The 23113-nt window shown below is 44.0% G+C and overlaps 1 protein-coding gene and 2 non-coding genes across 7 annotated transcripts in view; all 3 read right to left on the reverse strand.

Moving 5' to 3' along the window:
- The window catches only part of NCAPD2 (non-SMC condensin I complex subunit D2), a 58356-nt gene that overhangs the window by 24475 nt on the left and 10768 nt on the right, over window positions 1-23113 (reverse strand). For 3 of the 5 annotated variants that reach the window (XM_078384740.1, XM_072991805.2, XM_072991803.2), the window contains exons 2-14: window positions 19196-19271; window positions 17953-18011; window positions 17322-17503; window positions 14677-14810; window positions 12001-12128; window positions 11370-11493; window positions 11147-11294; window positions 9866-10063; window positions 9077-9211; window positions 5686-5767; window positions 1471-1651; window positions 1062-1186; window positions 153-365 (exon numbers count right to left, since the gene is read on the reverse strand). In XM_078384740.1, the coding sequence (XP_078240866.1) occupies window positions 153-365; window positions 1062-1186; window positions 1471-1651; window positions 5686-5767; window positions 9077-9211; window positions 9866-10063; window positions 11147-11294; window positions 11370-11493; window positions 12001-12128; window positions 14677-14810; window positions 17322-17503; window positions 17953-17962 (1660 nt within the window). In that variant the 5' untranslated portion in view covers window positions 17963-18011; window positions 19196-19271. The remainder of the gene's footprint in view (window positions 1-152; window positions 366-1061; window positions 1187-1470; window positions 1652-5685; window positions 5768-9076; window positions 9212-9865; window positions 10064-11146; window positions 11295-11369; window positions 11494-12000; window positions 12129-14676; window positions 14811-17321; window positions 17504-17952; window positions 18012-19195; window positions 19272-23113) is intronic. The other 2 variants (XM_078384741.1, XM_072991804.2) reach the window with 1 other exon arrangement.
- On the reverse strand, window positions 13497-13663 carry LOC140705159 (U1 spliceosomal RNA). The gene has a single exon (XR_012084654.2). It is a non-coding gene; the product is annotated as a U1 spliceosomal RNA (small nuclear RNA).
- On the reverse strand, window positions 17582-17905 carry LOC140705304 (small nucleolar RNA U85). The gene has a single exon (XR_012084732.2). It is a non-coding gene; the product is annotated as a small nucleolar RNA U85 (small nucleolar RNA).

Below are 23113 nucleotides of genomic sequence, written 5' to 3' on the forward strand. Positions count from 1 at the left end.
CTGTGGACCCAGAGGTTAAGGAGTTCAATTCCTCATGGTGCCTCCTTGAAAGGGGCTGGGCTGGATGATCCAGAGGGTCCCTTTCCAGCTCTGCTGTTCTAGGGTAATGGTTCTAAATGCCTTGACTACCCAAAACCCTTCTTTACACCTACCAGAGACTGAATTTTCATACATCAGTTTGGAGACCATGCTCAAGGCTTCGGTGATTTTTGCAGAGAAGTTGTAGGCGTCCTGTAAATATTGTACCAGCATCTCTTGCTTCACCAACTCTGCTGGCGCCTGCTCCTCCTCTAGAACGTGCTCTTTGTTCCCACCATTCTGTACATCATCTGTCGATTCCTGAACACTGGTTTCAGCCTGGGAACCTACACCGTGGGAACCAGAACGGAAGATATCCACTTTACCAATTTCCTGATCTTGTGTTGAGTCATAACAAAGCAAAGCACGTACAAACCTGCATGTTTTGCAACCAAAGTCTCCTGAATGGTGTTTTTAGACAGAAAAGAACTGGCAACCATCTAAGTGTATTGGTGGCCGCCTCTTTAGTTTCATCATGCCTAAAACTGGTGTGTGTGTGTGTGTGTGTGTGTGTGTGTGTGTGTGTGTGTGTGTGTGTGTGTGTGTGTGTGTGTGTGTGTGTGTGTGTGTGTGTGTGTGCGCGCGCGCGTGCGCGCGCGCGCGTGTTAATCAAGTGTAATTTCTTCACAAGGAGTGAAGGCAGCAGAACAGACAAATCCCCTGTAGCTTACATTCTTCTGCTCTCAGGGCTCAAGGCACTTTTCTCTCACGGTGCCTCTCTGGTGATACAGGAACTGGGCTAAGAGAAAATGGTGGCTGGCTGACTAGAGAGGTCAGGGGGCATGGAAAGTAAGGCTCGGTGTTGAACACTCTTCCATTCCTTTAAGCTCTGAAATGTTTTTTGTCACACTATCACTTTTACACACAAAGACAGCAGACAACAATGATTAAACAAAAAGAGCCACTACTGCCAATAGGAAGATCACCTTTTGTTTCCATGTGAACCCACAAAGTGACAAAATGGAGTACCAGCAGATGGTTACCTAGGTAGAATGTTCTCAGTGTGCTCAGGATAAAACCTTCATCATCACTCTCTCTTCTTGGACTGGTGAAGGGTTCCTCTCCTTGGAAGCGGTGGATCCCTTCTTGTGTCAGACGGATGGCACCCCTGCATTAAGAGGGTGTAGGGTACCGTGAGACATGATCTTTTCTTTACATATCCTTCCAATGTATCCACAGGAGGTGCAAGGTACCTCAAGGATCATTTACAGGCTAGTAAGATAAAAGAAGCAGATCCCAAGACAAGCCCTCCTACTGCAGTCAGAGGCACCCATAATGTTATGTGCCATGATCTTTGCCATGGGTTTCCATGGCTGAGTGGGATTTGAACCCAGGTCTTCTAAGTCCTATATATCACACTGTATACTGCACTACAAAGCTCTCTTCACTCACTTGTAATTGGATTTTCTCAAGAGCTGGACAACACTTTTGGATAACTGTGCTGAGTCCTCCATCTCAAGCTGATTCTGGTTCAGTTCTTCTTCCTGTTCCTGTGAGGAAAGACAACTCTTCAAAGTCGCCTGGATCTCTGGCTGCATTGCTTCCCATTCCTCCTCTGGGGAAATCACCACTGCGGTGGAATGAAAGGCAAAGTAAGTTGCAACTTTCTTCCACTGTGATAAAGAACATTTCGTGGAGTCTTTGAACCCTAAAAATCCAGGAAATATAGTGTTTCTGCAGTGAACTCTCTGACAAACTGGGAGGCTGGACACCAAACATTCCAGGAAATAATGACTCAGAGAGTGCTTATAACTTTCGATAGAAGCTACTGGTATGGAGAAAAGAACATTGGTACTTAGTGTGGAACTTCCTTTCTTGTCCTTCCTACTCACTTCCACAGGCAGAAATGACCAGTCAGTCAGGTAGCACCTCCGTTTCCCTTCAAAGAGAGGAAGGGAAAGTTGTTCAGGCCAGCTGTCAGAAAGAAAAAGGAATAAAACAAGGCAGAACAGTAGAGAGAGTAAAAGACAGACTTGGTAGGTGCCCCTCCGACAATTTGATTGTAAGAGATTCAAGGGAGAGGAAGGATATCCTCCTTCTGCTACATAAAACGACTATTTCATAGTGAATACCAACATTTCTTTTTTCTGCAGTAGAGGAGGACATCCTCATGGGATGTGATTTACTGAACCAAATTGTCTCGAGATTGGAATGAGGAGGGGTTCATCCATCAACTACAGGTACAAAACCATTCAAGTTCGGTTTAGGAGAGGTTCACCACCTGCTGAAGGACTTTTCTCCAAAATGCCACCTCAGTCAAGGCAAAGTGTTCCGTGGACAAGGCTGGATTTGACCTTGGGGGCCATGGGGCACTTCAGCTTCGGGGAACTTATGTGTACACAGGAAGGTTTAATGGAGAATACATGTATACATTTAAATATATGCCAGGAAAACTCCAAGCAGATTTTAGGTAGAAAATTACAAAAAACATAGTTCTGCTGCTATATCCCTTTAGTTTCCATGGATAACAATGGTTAAATCAACAATTTACACAACCAAAATTAAACTCTGAACCTGTCAATGCAAACGTTTTAAGTTTATCTAAGTCAAGGAAAGGCCCTAAACACATGCTTATTCTGCTTAACGGTTAACTTTTACAGATGACTGCAGGCAAAGTACTGTTTCCCAATATCAATTTTAATAAAAGAAACTTGAAAATTATATTTTTGTAAGAGGGGCCCCCCTTCTGGCAGGGCCTATCAGGGCAATTGCCCCCTTATAAATCCAGCAGTGTCCATGGAGTAATGCCTGACAAAGGAAGAGTGCACCTTCCACGTGGCTGCCTTGCAAATTTCTTCCAGAGAAGCCCTGATACTAAATGTGGCTGATGTGGCCACACTCCTAGTAGTGTAAGCAGTGATCCACCCCAAGCAGTCTGGAACCAGAATTCTAAAAGCATACACTGATGCAAACTTTTAGTCATCTAGAGAGTTTGCGTAGAAACTCTTTTTTCCATGGTAGATGGTTAACTTGGAAGAAAAAAGTGCTCCTGGTCAGTTGAAAGAGTTCACAGAACTGTGTTAGATGGGGTGACACTCCCCCTGAAAACAAAGGTGTGCTGCTTGGGTGTGCTCCTGGATTTCTCTCTGAGCCTGGACGCCTAGGTTTTGGCAGTGCCTGGAAGGGCATGTGCACAATTAAGGCTAGTTTACTGTATATATATATTTTAAAGAAGAGGAAAGACTGAAGAAAGAAGAGGCAAGGTGAAGACAAGGTTGAGATAACCCAGTGCAAAGTGGAGGCAAAAACTGAAACTGAACCAGCCAGAGTGGGTCCCCGTCTCTTAAAGGGGTCCTAGTGCCACCTGATTGGCTGATCAGTTCTGCCTCAGGAAGCAAGGAGGAGGAACGATCTTCGTTACAGGAAAAGGAAAATTATCTGTTATCTGTTTTCCAGCATAACCTGCCTGGCTTTCACAATGCCACAATAAACCTCTTCCCAAAGCACATACACAACAGCCAGTGGATCAGCACAGCAAACAAGTCCAAATGCTTGACTCTGAAGCAGCCCAGTTTTCCTGACTGAAACCTCAGTTACCTTAATGCATGAGAAGACAAATCAGCACAACAATCACAGTCAACTTATTATATGTGCACTAGGCTTGCCTTTAAGCAGTTTGTTGACAGTGTACATAAAGAGTTGACTCACTGTTATTCTGTGCTGTCAGGTTGCTTCTCACTTATGGTGACCCTAACAAGGTTTTCAGCATATACGAGATACTCAGGGAAGAGTTTACTATTGCCACCACTGGGTAAATTTTCATAACTGAGTAGGGATTTGAACCCTTCTCCTGAGTCCTAGTCTGACACTCTATCCACTACACATGGACAATTTAAATATATTACCGTATTTTTCGCTCCATAAGACGCACCTTTCCATAAGACGCACCAAATTTTTAGGAGAAGAAAACAGGAAAAAATTATCTGCTTTCTTCTCCTAAAATTTGGTGAGCCTTATGGAGAGGTCCATCTTATGGAACACACCCTAGGGTCCTAGGGTGTGTTCCAGGACCCTTTGGAGCCTCCCCCTGCCTCCCTCGGGGGCGAGAGGGGGTGAAATCGCCACCTTCTGGGGCTCTTCTGAAGTTTCCCAAGCCTCAGAAGAGCCCCCAAAGGTGGTGATTTCATCCCCTCTGGCCCCCAGGGGAGGCAGGGTCAGTCTCCAAAGAGTCCTAGAACACACCCTAGGACCCTTTGGAGACTCACCCTGCCTCCCCCGGGCGACAGAGGGGGCAAAATAGGCAGCTTCCAGGATCTTTTCTGAGCCTTTCCAGGCTCAGAAAAGGTCCTGGAAGCTCCCGATTTTGCCCCCGCTGTCCCCGTGGGGGTGGGTGGGTGCCTGGCAAGGGTCCAAGGGAGCCTCCCACCCCCCCATGGGACCAGGGGGGGTAAAATCGCCAGCTCCCGATTTTACCCCCCCCCGGCCACGTGGGGGTGGGTGGGGGGAGGGTGGCATGGGTCCAAGGGAGGGTCCCTTGGACCCTTGCCACCCTCCACCCCCCCCACGGAGCGGGGGGGGTGTTTAAAATCGCCAGCTTCTGAGTGTGTTTGGAGGCTTATCAAGCTTCCAAACACTCCCAGAACCTGGCGATTTCGCCAGGGCTGGCCCCGTGGGGGGTGGGTGGCAAGGGTCCTGGGAGGCTCCCTTGGACCCTTGCCACCCTCCACCCCCCCCATGGGACCAGGGGGGGTAAAATCGCCAGCTTCTGGGAGTGTTTTGAGGCTTGGGAAGCCTCCAAACACCCCCAGAACCTGGCGATTTTGCCAGTGCTGGCCCCGCGGGGGGTGGGGGGAGGGTGGCAAGGGTCCAAGGGAGGCTCCCTTGGACCCTTGCCACCCTCCACCAACCCCCCACAGAGCGGGGGGGGGGGGGTTAAAATCGCCAGCTTCTGAGAGTGTTTGGAGGCTTATCAAGCTTCCAAACACTCCCAGAACCTGGCGATTTCGCCAGGGCTGGCCCCGCGGGGGGTGGGGTGGGGGGAGGGTGGCAAGGGTCCTGGAAGGCTCCCTTGGACCCTTGCCACCCTCCACCCACCCCCCCATGGGACCAGGGGGGGTAAAATCGCCAGGTTCTGGGAGTGTTTGGAGGCTTGGGAAGCCTCAAAACACTCCCAGAACCTGGCGATTTTGCCAGTGCTGGCCGGTGCGTGGGTGGGAGGAGCGTCGCAAGGATCTGAGTGAGCTCCCAGGACCCTTGCGACGTTCCCCCCACCTGGAAGCTGGCGATTTCGCCGGTGCTGGCCCCGTGGGGGCGTGGGGGAGCCTCGCAAGGGTCCTGGAAGGCTCACCCGGACCCTTGCGACGTTCCCCCCCACGGGGCCAGCAGCGACGAAATTGCTGCATTCACACCATTAGACGCACTGACTTCCCCACCCACATTTTGGAGGGGGGAAAGTGCGTCTTATGGTGCAAAAAATACGGTAAATGTGGAATGTATGATACGCTGAAGACCAGAGACCTTTTGTTGGCTTCTGCCTTTCTGTTTGCATCATTCCCAAAACGAGCCCCACCCCTGCCATTCTATTCCTCATCATCCCAATTTGGGTGGCACTGGGACTTAACCCATTCCTGGATGGCACTTCCCCTACAAAAAGAGACGCCTCATTACCGGCTGTGGTTCTGCGTTTTTTCATTTCCTGAAGTTTCTGCCTTTCTTTTGCAAGTAGATCAGTTAACTCTGTGCAGCTCAGCTGTGGATACAAAGAGAATTCTTAGTATTTTTTCATTCCCCAGCAGAATCCTCTTCTTTTCCTCTGTGGCCATGTTTTATCTCCCAGTCCTATGCGATATGACACAGAACACTGCAAAAATCAGACCAAGCTCCACCTCCTTGAGCAAATGCTGATCAAATGCACTTCTGCTGGTAAGGAACCTCTTAGGAAACACAGCTAATTCTGAAGATCATCCTAGAGCAGGGGTCAGGGAACTTTTTTACCTTTTACCACCACCACCCCAAATTTATATACACCGACATTACTCCCTTGATTTGAAAGGAAGGAAATCATACATTATTTGAATTCAAAATATTATTGAATCTACACAGGCTGTGTACCGAACTAGCAGGATATATCATAACTATCAATGGCTGCCAGACTATGTACCAAACTAGCAGGATGCACCAAATCTGATAAAGATGTGCACTATTTTTGGTGGAACACATTGCACTCCAGCCATGGGGTGGTATAGGGAGTAGTAAGGTGGCCAATGTGCCTAGCAAGTTGCATTAAATTTTTGCTAGCTCGCAGAGGATTTAATCATCATCAGTGGCTGCCAGAGTGGATTTAGCAATGATGTGCTTGCTAGAGACAGCCAAGGCAGAGTTGGGGGTGGTGGTTTCCTACCAATTTTAATCATTCTATGTTTGGTGTGCAAAAAGGAACAAAGCAGGCTAAAGGTCATGTCACCCACCCTGGTGCCACAGCCCAATATCAAAGGACCAGTGCACTATTTTTTATCATCATCAATGGAAAACTCAACAGTGGCCAGAGGACTGGAAAAGATCAGTCTACATCCCAATCCCAAAGAAAGGCAGTGCCAAAGAATGCTCCAATTACTGTACAATTGCACTCATTTCACATGCTAGCAAGGTTATGCTCAAAATCCTCCAAGGTAGGCTTCAGCAGTATGTGGACCGAGAACTCCCAGAAGTACAAGCTGGATTCCAAAGGGGCAGAGGAACTAGAGACCAAATTGCTAACATGCGCTGGATTATGGAGAAAGCCAGAGAGTTCCAGAAAATTTTTTACTTCTGCTTCATTGACTACGCAAAAGCCTTTGACTGTGTGGACCACAGCAAACTATGGCAAGTTCTTAAAGAAATGGGAGTGCCTGACCACCTTATCTATCTACTGAGAAATCTACATGTGGGACAGGAAGCAACAGTTAGAACTGGATATGCAGCAACTGATTGATTCAAAATTGGGAAAGGAGTACGACAAGGCTGTATATTGTCTCCCTGCTTATTTAACTTATATGCAGAATACATCATGCAAAAGGCAGGACTGGAAGAATCCCAAACCGGAATTCAGATTGCCGGAAGAAATATCAACAACCTCAGATATGCAGATGATGCCACTCTGATGGCAGAAAGTGAGGAGGAATTGAAGAACCTCTTAATGAGGATGAAAGAAGAGAGCGCAAAAAATGGTCTGAAGCGCAACATCCAAAAAACTAAGATCATGGCCACTGGTCCTATCACCTCCTAGCAAATAGAAAGGGAAGACATGGAGGCAGTGACAGATTTTACTTTCTTGGGCTCCATGATCACTGCAGATGGGGACAGAAGCCATGAAATTAAAAGACGCCTGCCTCTTGGGAGGAAAGCGATGACAAACCTATTATGACATGTCAGAAAAATAAGTAAAGCAAATTAAGTGTGAGCTTTTACTAGAAGCTAAAATAACCAAACAAATGGTATTGTACTACAGTGACATCATAAGAAGACAAGCTCACTGGAAAAGGCAGTAATGCAGGAAAAAGTGCAATGCAGTAAAAAAAGAGGAAGACTGCACATAGAAAGAAACCCATAGTCTTTTGTTTGGTGCTGCAGTCAAAGTAGGACTAGGAGCAGAAAGACTGGGATTCAGGTTTTGGGAATAAACTATGATACAATTGTCTCCTTTGGGGATGAGAAATAGAGAAATGTGATTGCTACACACTTCAGACTTCTGTTGTTCTCAGCATAAACTGCAGAGCTAAATGCAGTGGAGATTAAATTTTAGAAGGTTCCTTTTTCATGGTTTTATGAAAGAGTCAAGTCTCTCTCATGCACGCACACACACACACACACACACACACACACACACACACACACACAGAGAGAGAAACCCTTCATCCTTCAATTTTGAACAATTAGTTGCTTCTGTTCAGTATGTCCATTTCCTCGCATTACATTTAAACAAGCTCGATGAAGTCACCCTTTCCCCCCTTAATTCAAGTCTTCCATCCTCCTTGCCTGTTCCTTTTTTTATAGTTTCGAGTCAGTCTCTCTCTCTCTCTCACACACACACACATTCACCTTCCCTCCCTCCCTCAATTTTCTACATACATTTAAACTAGCTGATGAAACCACCCGTCGCTCTCTTGTACCTTCCTTTCCTCCTTAACTGGAGCTTTCCTTCCTCCTGCTTGCAGTCACCTCCAGCAGAAGCAGTCATTCACAAGCCGGATTGACTGCCCGGGGCTGTTCTACAGCTGCAACCAATCAAGCCACCTTATCTCCACTCTAAAAGAATGGATGATTTACAAGTGCCAAGTGCCGCAACCAAGGGAGGAGGGAGAGGTGGCTTCCAGTTTGAGGTTCAACTGCAGGGGGTGGGGGTGGGGGGGTTTAGCACTTTGCTCATTACCCCCAGGATTTTCATTTTTACCCCATTTGGGGTAATTTACCCCTGTTCCCTGACCACTGTCCTAGAGCAGTGGTTCCCAACCGTGTGTCCCAGGTGTTCTTGGACTACAATTCCCAGCATAGGTAGTGGTGAAGGGTTCTGGGAATTGCAGCCCAAGGACCCAAAGTTGGGAATCACTGCCCACTTATGCAACGGCTACTCATCCTGTTCTTCATGCGTAAAGGAATAGAAGAAAAAATTAAGCCAGCAAGTGTGAGCTAGGATATAACTTATGTCCCCTGCGCTGAACAGAAAAATGCATCTCCATTGTGCTGAACAGAAAAAAAAAGTGAAGTTCTTTACCAAAGGAAAAAAGAGATGAATGGTTGGTTTTGGGTGGGATATCCAGATGAAGCTTTTTACTACTGCTCTGGTCTGTATCGTATGCTGCACTTCCTACAGCTTCACTGTGTTTTATGTTTTTGAATGACTATACTTTCCAGCTGATGTGTTCATGGGCAGGAACCAAATTTGAGAGGGAGGGTGTCTACTGGCACAAGAGAAGGTGAAGTGTAGGTGTACCATTTACACACAAACACACACACACACAGAGAGAGAGAGAGAGAGAGAGAGAGACGCGCGCACACACACACACAATTATCAAGTGTTTACCTTACAGGAGAAAGGATTGTTGGAAAGGAAGGCAGCCAGCAGCTGAATAGCATTCTTAACAACAGTTACTGATTTGTCCTGTAGGCGACCCACAGCAAGGCACACGACAGCCTGGAAACAAGTTAAAGGCAGAGCCTACGGCAAGGAAGGAAGAGTCAAAACTGTTACCAAAGTAGAAGTAATAAGCAAAAACATTTAGCAAGACCAATACCACTATGCTTTGGCTTTCCACCTTGATCAGCCAGTAGTGAAATCTTTACTGGAAAACATGCTCCTTCGAGACACAGAAAGACTTCAGACACACTATTCAAAAATGTATTACTTGCTCTTGAGTTTCTGTGAACTAATTTTGCCAAAGGTCAAGGGAGGGACCCAGCCTCACTTGGCTTAAACTTCACTGTCCATTCTTTGTTAGCAACGGCCATGTGGGGTTGACTGACCTGCACTCCTCAAACAGCTGGATTTGGCTTACTGATCCCTCATCTAGATTCTTTTTGTTCCTTACAAGTTATGAACTAGATTGAGAGGAAATAGAAGGTGACACCTCTTTGACATATGTGGGACTTCACATGTGGGTCACAGCAACAGTGCCACCATCAAATTCTTTCTTCACAGTTTTGATTAAGTGCAAAGTAGAGTGATTGAGGCAGACGCCTAGTGTGGAAGCTCCTCTAAACATTATGCAGGTTATTTCTCCATTGAAACTAGACTTTGTACCCACCCCACACTGCGTTAGGAAGTTGAAGGCCAGCCACCAACAACAAACTATTCACTTTGCCCCAAACTCACTTTTTGTTGCACAATTCGGGTGAAAAGCTGCAGCACACGGCTGCGCACAAAGCCATGGACATCGCACGTGTGTGCCTGGAGAGTGTCCAAGAACTGATCCCTTGTGCTTCTGGCGCTTTCTTCGAGTTGCTCTCCATTTAGGACCTGCAGCAGCACTTCAGCCATTGCAGTCAAAATGGCATTACGCATCCCATAGCTCTGAAGGACAGCAATGCAAAGAAAAGAACTTTTTTTTTAATGGTTCCCAGATCTTTCAGCAAGCCGAAGAGGACAAGAGGCTCAGGAGCCAAGTGTCCCAAGGAACATCCACCCTGACTTACAAGGACTTCTCCAACAGTCCTGCATCCAATGGGCCAGAGCACAGCAGCCGCTTGGTGCCAGGTGGGGACTAATGGTTGTGGGTTGCCAAATGCTGCTGGTAAGAGGCCATCCAAATTATGCTGCTGATTAAATACTTGACTGATATTGGTGAGTCATCGCTCAAGAGGTCCAATTCAATAAATTAAGATGTTTCCCCCTGCTTTTCCAAAGAGCTGAACAAGCACTGGCACAGTCTCACAACCCTGGTGTTCAACCTTCCATCTTGATCTAAGTTGAGTTTACTCAGGAGAAAGAAACCCCACCCCCACCCCGGAATTCAATACTGCTAACGTCTAAGTAAGCACGAGCAGAACTAACAGGCAGCTTCATTAACTGAGAATCACAAAGCTTGTATTTAGGCCAGGCCTTGTAAAAGCTGATTTTTCCATTCCTGCACAGAGTACACAATTATAATTTAAGATAAAGAAAAATGCTAGATGCTTATTACTAGAAGGAGGGTTTCCAGGTCATGTCATCTCTTTTCTGCTGCCTGTGTTTGAACTTATAAGTGGGCTTGGAAATGTTTATGAGTAATCTGGTAAGAAAGGCCAGATTATCCGTAAACATGTTGAAAATTGCTTGTGGGTTCAAGTACAGGTTGCAGAGAATATATGAAATGTCACAGAAATCTTCCCCCTACTTATTACTTTGAACCTTGAATTATCAAGCGAATTGATATGGTTCTAAGCCTAAAAATATGCAACAACAGAAAGAGCAAGCAGGCAAAACAACAGAAGACACGCCGCTTCAAAACACAGAAAGCTTAAGGAATATAAAAGGAGGCTTTTCTCTTCTCTTTTCTGGTCAAAGAAACAGATCAGGTACAAGTCCTCTCAAACACGTTCAAGTTCTCAGGTCGAAGGAAAGCAGCCAGTAATATAATATTAATAATATCTTACAGGATCCCTGTTAAAACAGTACCTCTCCATCTAGGTGATGAACCAGGACGCTCATGTTGGCCAACACAATGGCTGGCATTTGTTCAGCTAGTTCTGTAAGGAAGGCAGCATAGCCCTTCATTCCTGAGGCATCCCGAGCCAGGTCTTGAGGGCACTTCTGTCCAATCTCCCTGCACGATGAACCAAGAGTCAGTGGCCAAAGCAGCCAAAGATTGTGGGGATGAGGATAGAAGAGTGTCTCTTACCTTAATAACTCCCCAACAATGCTCTTCATACCATACTCCTTGATCCAGACACTCACAGCTTCTACAAACACTGGGGCCACATGTTCAAAGTGCTGAAGCATTTGTGTGACCTTCAGAGTGGCACCTACCAAAGACACCAGTGGTAAAAAAGAAGACTGGCTTTCAGTGTTTGGAATCCTACTGCCAACTTGCACCAACATTAAGGAAATCACATCTGTCTCAGCAACACACCAATGCCCTTTAATTTGTTGCTAGGACTTTACACAATTTCCCTTACACAAGTGCAAATCAGTACTGTGTTTCCCTGAAAATAAGACAGGGTCTTATATTTTTTTACTCCAAAAAACACAGCAGGGCTTATTTTCAGGGTACGTTTTATTTTTTTCATGCACAACAATCTACATTTATTCAAATACAGTCATGTCATCTTTCGTTTGCTGCACAAAGGTGGAGGGTGGGGTTTCACTTAACTAGGTCTTATTTTCAGTTTAGGTCTTATTTTCGGAAAAACAGGGTAATAGGATTCTGGCCAATGGGAGGGCTGATTTAAGTTAGGAGTTATTGTGTAGCAAGAGCTAAACTACATCATGCCAAACATCAAAACAGCTTTGAGAGAGATTAGCAGACTTACTGAGCATATGGTCATATCGTCGCAAAGCAACACCTAGTAGATGGATTGCTGCCTCTCGTGTAGATCGATGTCTCTGGTGCCCAATGGTAGGATTTTCCAGGATGCGGTAACAGCTGCTAGTCACTAAACTGAAGGAGAAATCAAAACAGCAATTGCAACATGTGTTCCTAAACACATGGATTTGATTTAAATACCCATTGAAATGACTACTCAGATAGACTTACTTTAATCATGTGATTTTCTCCTTCCCACTACATTTTCCCTTGATCTAACTTCTAACCTCAGTATCTATTTTACACAAATTACAGGGGTTTTTTTTTTGTCAAAAAAGCCATATTATATATTTCAAAAGCATTTGTCTTTAAAATGCCTGCAATTCACATGTCACTGGATATGACAACTTCATTATCCTTTTGTTTGTTTTTGTTTTTGCAAAGTTAATGGTAAAACAGCTGGTTGAATGAGTGAGTGCTTGGGTTGATTGACAGGTGACTGTTGAATAAGTGGCAGCTGGGCCTGTTATGATAGTTGGAAATTGGATAAAAGGATGCCTCCATGAAACTCTGTTGTGATTTAGCTGCTCTCCCCTGTGTGTGTGTGTGTGTGTGTGTGTGTGTGTGTGTGTGTGTGTGTGTGTGTGTGTGTGCGTGCGTGCGTGCGTGCGTGCGTGCGCGCGCGCGCGCAGGATGCTAAACAGAGATAAACAGGAATGGACAGGATGATGTTAAGACAGAGATTGGATTTTGAAAACTGTCAGGATAAGGCTTAGATAATGACAAGATGAAGAAAAGAGGGATATGTGCTACAATTAATAAAATCTGACCTAGTTTAGGTGTATGTGTGTATCTATCTATCTATCTATCTATCTATCTATCTATCTATCTATCTATCTATCTATCTATCTATCTATCTATCTATCTATCTATCTATCTAGAGAGAAAGAGACAAAGAATGAGCACTAAATAGGCTAAATTTTACTTTTCCCCCCAAGTTTTAAAATTAGGGTGTAACCTGTACAATGGTGCCTCACAAGACGATTTTAATTCGTTCCATGGAAATCGCTGTCTTGCAAAAACATTGTCTTGTGAAACCCAGTTCCCCACTGGAATGCACTGAAATCTATTTAATGCGTTCCAATTGGGGGAAAAAAATCACTGTCTTGCAAAAATTATCCATAGATAGAAGATATCGTCTTGCAAAACACAGTTCCCCATACTATCTTGGGGAAAAGCAATCCCCTCACCTGCACTGTCTTTGAAAATTCAAGGGGTGTCAGATGGCCTTACCCCTCTTTCTCTCTCTAGCAACAAAGAAAGAGGATAAAAGGAGTCAAAGCAGCCACCTGGCTCCTGACAATGGTAACTCCACTTGCCCTGATCCTTTAACACAGAGGAAAAAAAAGAGAAATAATTGAATATAAAATATCATCAAGACTTGCTGCCTTTGAAATAGGTCCTGATGAGGAGAAAGAGAGATGAAAAAGAATTTAGAAAAACTAGGGCTAATCACAAGTGCAATCTTCCTTTAACACAAATTATGCAGTTGAGTTCCCCACATTTGGGGAAATCACAGGGATCATTAGCACACCCAAAGTGCAATGGATGAGCCTCCCCTCCAGCATAGCCATTTTTATGACATGGTATTTCCCCTGCAAGGTATGACTTGAAATGGCCCTTGCATCTCCTACCCCATTCTGTCCCGTAACCCCCCAAGGCATGGTGACCTCCTGGCTGCACCTCCCACTCAGTACAGGGCTGCACAGCCCCAGTCCTGCCAGAGGCCAAGAGAGCTCCTCAGTGTTTTGGGGTGCCCTGCGGGACCCCCATCAGGGGCTAAGTGCTCCTCTCACAATCCTCTAGTGCACAGGTATTATTCTTGGCAAAAGAAGCTGGTTTGGATGCAACACAACATCAGTTTTTAGGGTGGCCACATCCAAAGTCAAAATAGCCATGATAACTTCCAGTTTACCATTATGAAATATCTTTATTGTCTGATCTCCCAAAGTTAAGAAATGTATGGCTAAAGACCAGTATATTTAAAGACACCAAAAATCAGATTTTCAAAATACCGTGAAATGCTTTTGTTTAAAATAAATGCTCTTCCATGTTGTTAGTAATAAATGTGCCATAGTTTAATGATCTATGAATATAAATTCTATCTCTCTTTTATGCGAAATGTATTTGCATAATTGATTTTAATGTAACAGGGCACAGAAAATCTAGATGGGATTATTGTTAGCCTCAGTCTTGAGGGTTTGAAGGAATGCCCACAATGATGTTAATATATGTGTTTTTGTGACAACAGAAGAAGGAACTGTCTTCCTTCAGAAATAATGCATACGTAACAAAATATGTGCAAAAAGTAGCAGTAAGAGATTATAATAGATTAATTACGAAAGATTGAAATCACAGCAGTAGAAACAGGTTATAGAGATACCTTATGCTAATACCTGTGCACTAGAGGATTGTGGGAGGAACACTTAGCCCCTGATGGGGGTCCTGCAGTGTATTCCATTTTATTGCAAGCCTCCAAGAATTACTAATTCCAAGCATTTTCTCCTGGGCTTCAGTTCTCTTTGTTAGCCCTATGGTTCCATCTCCTTGCAAATGACTGATTTCTATCAGTTTCGCGCCAGGGAAATAAAGATGTCTGAAAAACAGCTTCCAATACCCTTACCTGACAAATTCTTCCTCCACGACCAAGCCGTTCCACAGACGATGAAGGTCCAGCTGAAGTAATTGCGTCAGCAGCTGCAAGACTGACTGTCTTTCGTCCTCCCACAGAAATCCTTTAGCCTGGCTCTTCTTGCTCTGTGGGGCAAATGGAAAACATCCCCTTCAAAAAAGGATGAGATAACAGAACATACTGGGTACAGGCATCCCTCTTCAGAAATTAGGTTCCACACACTCAAAACACACCAGTGCCTCCCATTCAGACCTCTATTGTCTTTGGCAGAAATCAGAATGTATAATATACGTTTGATTCATCCTTCATAGCTACCTCCCAATGCAAAAACGCACAATTGCAGTTGGCAGTAGATCACAGGAACAACAGGATGATGCAGGAGTGGCCAGTGGGTACAGTCTCATTGTCCCCTCCATATGTTCTTCTAACACATGAAGTCTGTACATCAGTGGTTCCTAACCTTTTTGCCTCCACAGACTGGCTTAGCTTGCGGGGGGGGGGGGGGGAGTGTCCATGCAGGGGTGGAAGGGACCATGGGGGTGGGAGAAATAGAATGGATAATAAATGAACAATGTATTGGAAGGAAGAAAGTTAGGATAAATAATAAAAAGGTATCTACCACACAAAAAAGGGGGAGAATTGGGATTGCCAAATATTAGTAATTATTATTTAGCAAATCAGTGGAGAATCATCCTGGATATTATAGTAGAAAGTGATGAATTAATATGGAGTGGCATGGAGTGACATTGAATTACAGGAATTATACAAATTGGGATACCAACAAGAGACATATTGGTATAGAAAGAATATTAGAAGAACCATTAACAAGATTCAGAATCCTTTTATAAAGAATGTATTTGAAATTTGGAATAAATGGAGACATCTTTTTTTCTCCTGGTATATAACCTTTAACGACGGTGGTAGAGTTAGAGAATTTTGCAATATATGGGATTAATTAACAAATTACAAAAAGAGAGATACATAAAAGGGAAGATTTGAAAAATAAAAAATATAAGAATCAATTAAGAGGTATTTTTGAAGAAGAAAACTTAAATTGGTTAAATCTGATACAACTGGAACAATGATACAATGGTTGAAAGAAAGAAAAATTTAACTAAAGGATAGGCAATTGACAAAGTTTGAACATATCATAAAATATATGGAGAATGAGGTGAACAGAAAAAAGGAGAAAGAGACTTGGTAATAGTTATAGAATACTGACAGAAGAGGCCGATCAGGAGGGTTAAAATAGTATGGGAGGCAGATTTAGGAAAAATAGATAAAGATGAATGGAAAAATATATGTAACAGGAGGGTTTTTAAAAACATGTCAGTTAGAATAGGAAAGAATGGTTATAAAACAATGTGAAGATGGTATTTAACAACAAAATAATTAAACAAAATTGATTCTAAATATTCCAAGATGTACTGGAGATGCAATAAAGAATTAGGTACATATCTGTAGTTATGGTGGAATGTGAAATTATACAAAGGGTTTGGAGGGAAGATTTAAAAGAAATTAGAGAAATATTGCAAATCAACTTTGAAGCATCAAGAACATTATTACTGTTAACAGATACTCATAATGTAAATAACTCAAAGAAAGAGATGATGATAAATATGATAACAGTTGCCCGATTACTTATAGCAAGAAACTGGAAGAACCGGAATTTTCAACCACATGAATGCTATCATGAAATCTGAAATATTGCGATTAATGATAAATTGACATCTGAAATTAAGTTTTAAAAAGATGCATAAATTTAATGAGATATGGAGTGGCTTTATAAATGCCACACTGAATATAGGAAAAGGGCAAAAACAAGGTCAAGAATATAAGTACTGTATTTCTGAAAGCGACGAGGGACCTTTGGAAAGGTGAAGGAAACAGTGTAAAATATATCTCAATATTGTATTAATGGATGATCCCTGGAGCGAGGGGTGCACTATTCCTTTGGGGTTTTTTTTTTTTTGGGGGGGGGGGTTGTATGTAAACCAATTAAATTTGATAAAAAAAATAATATTAAAGAAAAAGATGGGGGAGAGACAGCCTAATCCACAACATCAAAGGTGAAATTGGAAACCAAGACCACTGGCCTGAGTTTCAAGTCATTATTACAGAAATTCCATTAAACGAAAGAGCCTGGCCTGCTCATCTGTACCATGATTTTTGGAACTTTTAAAAGCTTTAGTCCTCGGCCAGATGAAGACCCATCCTTGCCCTTGGAGTGTAACCAGTAGGGTCACTAAAGACTTGCCTATGGTGTGCTTGTTGCATTTGTGTTCTTACACGGTTTTGGGCAAGTGTTGCAAAACTCTTGACTACATACTTTTGTTACCTAAGCCTAAGCCAGAGGCAAAAAGGTAAGTTTTGCTAGATCTCCTCTTCTCTATATCCCTGGAGTGGGCAAAACCTCAGTGGGATGGGGCTCCTCCCTGAGAAAGAGACTAGGCAGAAACCAGTTAACACACGTTTAGTTACGGGAGGAAGCTGAATGAGTTTTCCCTCCTCCGGATAATCTTCCAATTAGCAAAGTGGGTCTTGGGGTGCAGGTGGTGTCTAGGAGTACCACGTGAGTAAACTCAGAGGAAGAAATTCAGTCAATATTCAGTATGTTTACAGATTCAGCCTCCTACCTTCCTCTTGGAATCCAGCCCCACCAGGTTGCTCTTCCCAGATTCTGTTTCAAAAGCCTCTACGAGACGTACAAGTAGATAGCAGTTCATTTTAAGAGCATTAAGATGAAGAGCCTGAACCGAGGGCACCAGATCAGCATCACTCAAGACGGAGGTGAGGTCGCTGGAGTGAGTGGTCACCACTAGAGGGAGAAGCAAGACGACAAGGTCACCAGGCACCAGCTCTTGAGGCAGATTGGCCCCAAATGCCAACGGACTCCAGCTTTCAGATTACCAAAGACTTGTGCTCATGAGGCCCCAACTGCCAAAACTCTTGCAGCACCCGCCAACCCATAACCGAGGCGCACGAAGCTGGTCTTGTTGCCACCCTCCCTGACCGTTCATTCCCTGCAACGCTTTGCAAAGAGACGGGTGCCTCCCCAGGACTGGAGAGCAGGAGGAGTGGAACATCCTGTCGGTCTGCCCTTACAGTGAACACACATTACTCTGTGTTGACCACCAAGATTACAGACCTTTTGAAAGGCGACAGGTTAAGGGAGCAGCAAGCCAGTCAGGTCACACTTGCCTTGACATCATCACGAAGCTGTCAAAAAGAAATCACGCCTGCCTGACTTCAAGTTGTCTCACTCACCTTTCATCATCAGTTCTAGAGCATCTTCTTTAACGGCAGAATCCACAGCTCTGAAGTGGCTAAAGTGCAGACACATGGGGAATTTAAAAACGAGTAAGTAGAATGCAGATTTAATTTAAAACAGCTATAATTCTAAGCAGAAAATCGTTCTGCCCCCCCCCCAAAGCTTCTCACACACAACCTGCCCCAAAGAATATTAAAAAGGCCTGGAAGGTGCCCTTAGGATCAGGGTAAAAGGGACATACTACTTTTTCTGGGGAAATGTTTTAACCCACCAATAACATATATAGTAAACAGCACCCAAAGCTATATAAAGTTCATTTCACTATACAGTGGTGCCTCGCACAGCGAGGTTAATCTGTTCCGGATTAACCCTCGCTGTGTGAAAGCATCGTTGAATGGGGCAGGAAAAGCCATTGGGCCGAATACTCACCGTTCAGCGATGCTTCCCTATGGCCGGCAGCCATTTTCACACCCTCCCCTCACTTTACAAGGGCACGAAAACGCTGCGCGCGGCCATTTTGGGGCTTCCGGCGGCCATTTTGTAGCCGCGGAACAGCTGATCGGCAGGTCGCAAAGCGAAGGTCGGTAAGCAAACCGCTTACTGACCTTCGCTCTGCAACTTTCACCCTATGCAGGCACCGTTTTGCGATAGCATTTGCGATCGCAAAACCAGCCTCGTAGAGCGAATTCATCGCTCTATGAGGCGCCCGTTGTGCGAGGCACCACTGTAGCATAGTAACCAACCTAATTAGCAGATTTAGAGGGGGGGGGGAAGATTAATTAAAAGTGTCAATGCATATTAGCCAACATACTAAGGGTGCACATTTTTTCATTCCCAACAACTGCAACTGACCAGAGCACAGGTTGCTGTCCTCTGAAGATGCCGGCCACAGAGACTGGCGAAACGTTAGGAAGAACAACCTTCAGAACACGGCCAAAGAGCATGAAAAACACAGAACAACTGCAATGATTGCTTCATTCATACGTTCCAAAATTGAGAATATCTCAAGTGGTGTGGCAAAACTTCATGCCAAGACAGAGGAGTTAGTGCTGGACCTTGTGTTTGTAACATTCCATATGAGGGCTGTGGATCAGTCACATACAGCCTTCTTGTCCCTGGAAACTCTCAACAGCATCTTCATCACTAAGAAAAGCATCCCAGCCAAGAGCCTCCCAACCCCAGGAAGCAGAGGTCCCTCCACTGCAATCTGTAGAAAATTATTTAACTGTGCAAACTCACTGTAAAATGCTGTAGACAGTATCAAAATGCTGCAGGATAGCAAGAGCGCCTTGTGTGCGGAACACTGCCCGGAATTCTGTAAAAGGAGGAAAAAAATACGTGATGGGCCAACTTAGGACAGGTGAACAGACATGTCCATGTGAACCTATAGACTTGAGACACATTTATGGAATAACAAGCCTATTGACAGCTCTTAGTCACAAAAGACGGTATCTTATGATGCTTCCACTGATGCTGCCCAATAAGCTTGGCAGTCTTAGGAAAGTCACAATTTTCCAGCCTCAGATTTCCATGTTCAGAGTGAACAATTGAGGGGTGTTTTTGTGGAATCTTTTGAAGAATAGAAAAGCAAAGAAAAAAAATGATGTAGTAAAATAAAATACTACTTAATTACCTTACAGGGTATCTGTAAGTATTACACAAAGGCCTCTGAACACAATAGAAGAGATATGTCTTTTAAAAAAGTCTTTTAAATGACTTTTGAAAATAACTAGAGAACTACAGCAAATGTAATGTAACTCTTTGGTTACAACCCAAAGAGTAGCTATTTATAGACAAACAAGTTACTTCTAAGTAGTTACTCTGATGGGGATGCCATTGCTCTGTAATACTACAATATACACACAGGTTTCCTTTAAAATTGTTGGTGCTGTTGCTGTATTTGAACAATAGCAATAAGACTGCTCTGGAAGGCTGAATGACAAAGACCAGTGTCTTGTTCAACATTCCGACTTGCAGAACTCCAAATACAGTGGGGTCTCTACTTAAGAACGTCCCTACTTAAGAACAATCCAACTTAAGAACAGCTCCATTTGCTAAATTTTGCTTCTACTTGAGAACAGAAATCCAAGATAAGAACAGGAAAAAAAACCTTTCCTGCTCTTTTTTTAACCTTAGGTCATTTTTGGTTAAAAAAATTCTCCCCCTAGTGGTAGAGTACGTATTAACCAGCTTTGCATTAGTTCCTCTGGGAACTAATGCTTCAATGTACAAACGCACCTCTACATAACAAAAAAACATCCAGAACGGATTAATTGGTTTTCAGTCCATTCTTATGGGAAATTTTGCTTCAACTTAAGAACGTTTCACCTTAAGAACACCATTCCAAAACGGATTAAGTTCTTAAGTAGAGGTTCCACTGTAGTTTCTATGGACGGAAAAGAGCAGATACGGATTAAATGGTTTTCAATGCATTCCTATGGGAAATGCAGATTCAACATAAGAACTTTTCAACTTGAGAACCACCTTCCAATACGGATTAAGTTCTTAAGTAGAGACCCCACTGTACAGTACATAAGCTGCCATGGGAATCTGATGAGGCACTGGTTGTTTGTCTAGTCATGTGCAACTGATATCACTTCTGATTCCTGTGGCCACTTAGTTGTCACATCATGCCCTCCAGCTACTGCTAAGGAGCATCTAAAGTGGGTTCACCTCTAGGTTTCAGTGCCCTACTGTGTTTCCCTGAAAATACAGTTTATATTAATTTTTATTAATAGTTTCTTTTTTATTAATTTTATTACATTTTATTAATATTAATTTTTGCTCCAAAAACGCTTTAGGGCTTATTTTCAGGGGATGTTTTATTTTTTTCAGGTACAACAATCTACATTTATTCAAATACAGTCATGTCATCTTGTTGCTGCACAATAGTGGCGGGCGGAGTTTCACTTAACTGGGGCTTCTTTTGGGGTAAGGCTTATATTATGAGCATCCTGAAAAATCACACTACGGCTTATTTTCAGGTTAGGTCTTATTTTCGGGGAAACAGGGTACGTGCAGCCCCAGACTCCCTTTATTTCTTCACAAGGTCTCCCACAGCACTGGTTGGCTACTTCTAAGCATACAAGTAGCATTGAAGTAAAACTGGTCTGAGTAATACACCCCAAAACATCTCTGGAAACAGTCATGTATCTATGACTTCTGCTTTAGAATGGGTGTCTAGAGACGTTTAGTCAAACAATATCTAAGCCAGTCTGTGCTAGATGGGATATGCCTATAAAAGGAGGTGAGGTTGGCTTGGGAGCTAATTATGACCGTTACATGCATGGTGCAGGTAGACTGCATCTAAGCTTATTTCAAGAAGCAAATCCTGGCCTTAACAACCATGTAACTTTGAGAATCTAATACATATTTTTCTCAACTACCGACAAAATCCTGGTCCATAGCTTGAGGAAGATGAATCGAAAGCTATCTGTAGTTTGCTTGTGTTTTTTTAAGTGGTCTAATAAGGGTATCACCACCTCTTGTATTTAGAAACAGAGCAACAGTCAATGGCATAGAATAGAGATGGTAAACCGCATGCCACAGCTGGCACGCAGAGGCCTCTCTGTGGGCATGTGAGCCATGTCGATGCCGCCACCCATGCCAGTCTGGTGTGGGACGTGGCACCGCTCACTACTCAGGCTCAGCTCAAGGCACTGCCTCGCCCCCTGCCCGGAAGGAGCCCACGAGTGGTGCTCAAGGAGGTGATTGGGCGGCGGCGGCGGCGGCAGCAGCAGCAGGAGGCGAAGGAGGAGCTACACTTGGCGCCCCTCACAGCTCCCTATTGACTGCGGTTCTGGCAGCGCAAGAGAGCGAGCGGTGCGGAGGAAGCCCAGGCGAGGGCCCTGCCTATATTTGGGGAGGGGGGAAAAGCGCCCCCTAACCACCCTCTGGAGGACGCGTCGGCCCAGAGGGTGCCCCTTGATTTGGGCAGTCAGGTTCAAAAAGGTTTGCCATCACTGGCATAGCTCAACATACAATTCTTTCTTTCTATTACAGCTGTGACAGCAGCCAAGATAGGCAAAGGGCCAACCATGCTTTGTCCATCTGTTGCTGTGAACAAGTGAGAATTCAGATTGCTTCATGCTTGTTCAGTTGAAGTCAAAATAAATAACAAAAAGAGAAGCCCCTATGCCCATTTCCCTACATTTTCCGTTGGAAAACACCCTCCAGCGTTCAATGTGTCCGACCAAAACTTGTCCTGCTCGAGAAGGAGAGGATAGAAAACCACAGTCCCACCCTCAAATTACAACCGTGCATTTTTAATTTAGAGAAAAGATGCAAGTAGAGACCACCAGCTTTCAGAAGGTGAAGGATGGAGAGACAGAGCTGTAGCATTTGTGAATACAGGTGCATGTGGGTGGACATCCTCCACCATTTGTTTCTATAAGAAAAGGACAATTGAAAGCTGACACTGTCCATTATTCTATGGGGTTTGATTCACTTTTGGCAGTCAGAATCTGGACACCTATGCTATGGATGGGGTTCAGAATGAACACATGGCTTAATTGAGACACTTTCACATGCAGCTATCCAGTTCATGGCACTCCCATGGCAGCATAGCAGTTCTTTGAAGAATACAATCTAAGTTCACACATGACAGAAATCAAAAGATGCAGGCTTTTGACCTTGCCATGCCTTCAATTTCACTTACATGACTTTTGGGAGAGAGTGTTGTGTTCATTGAACAAAACCTAAATGGGACTTTAAAGGACTGACTAGGTTTGGCATAGGGCATCATCTCAGACTGGTTACTTCCAGCAGTGATTCAAGCGAAATGTGATTCATTCATTGATGTGAAGACATATATGCTAAAACAACTTTAAGTTCATTATACTTATGATTCCACTCTGTGCTGTATGATGATTCCTGAATGAGTAGCCCTCCCCACAGGCTGAGAATGTCACTAAAATCATAGTTGGTCGGTGGCAGAAGAAAGGTTGGGTTTCGTTCTCTCCTTGAATCTGCTCTTATCAAATTAACATGATAATTACTGAAATCTTATGCTGTTGTTGTTTTGTGCCATCAAGTCACCTCTGACTTATGGTCACCCTATGAATGAGCGATCTCCAAAATACCCTGTTCTCAACAGACCTGCTCAGTTCCTGTAGACTCAAGTCTGTGGCCTCTTTTAAAGAGTCAGTTCATCATCAT

The sequence above is a fragment of the Pogona vitticeps genome, chromosome 2, assembly GCF_051106095.1.
Source record: "Pogona vitticeps strain Pit_001003342236 chromosome 2, PviZW2.1, whole genome shotgun sequence".
NCBI lineage: Eukaryota > Metazoa > Chordata > Lepidosauria > Squamata > Agamidae > Pogona > Pogona vitticeps.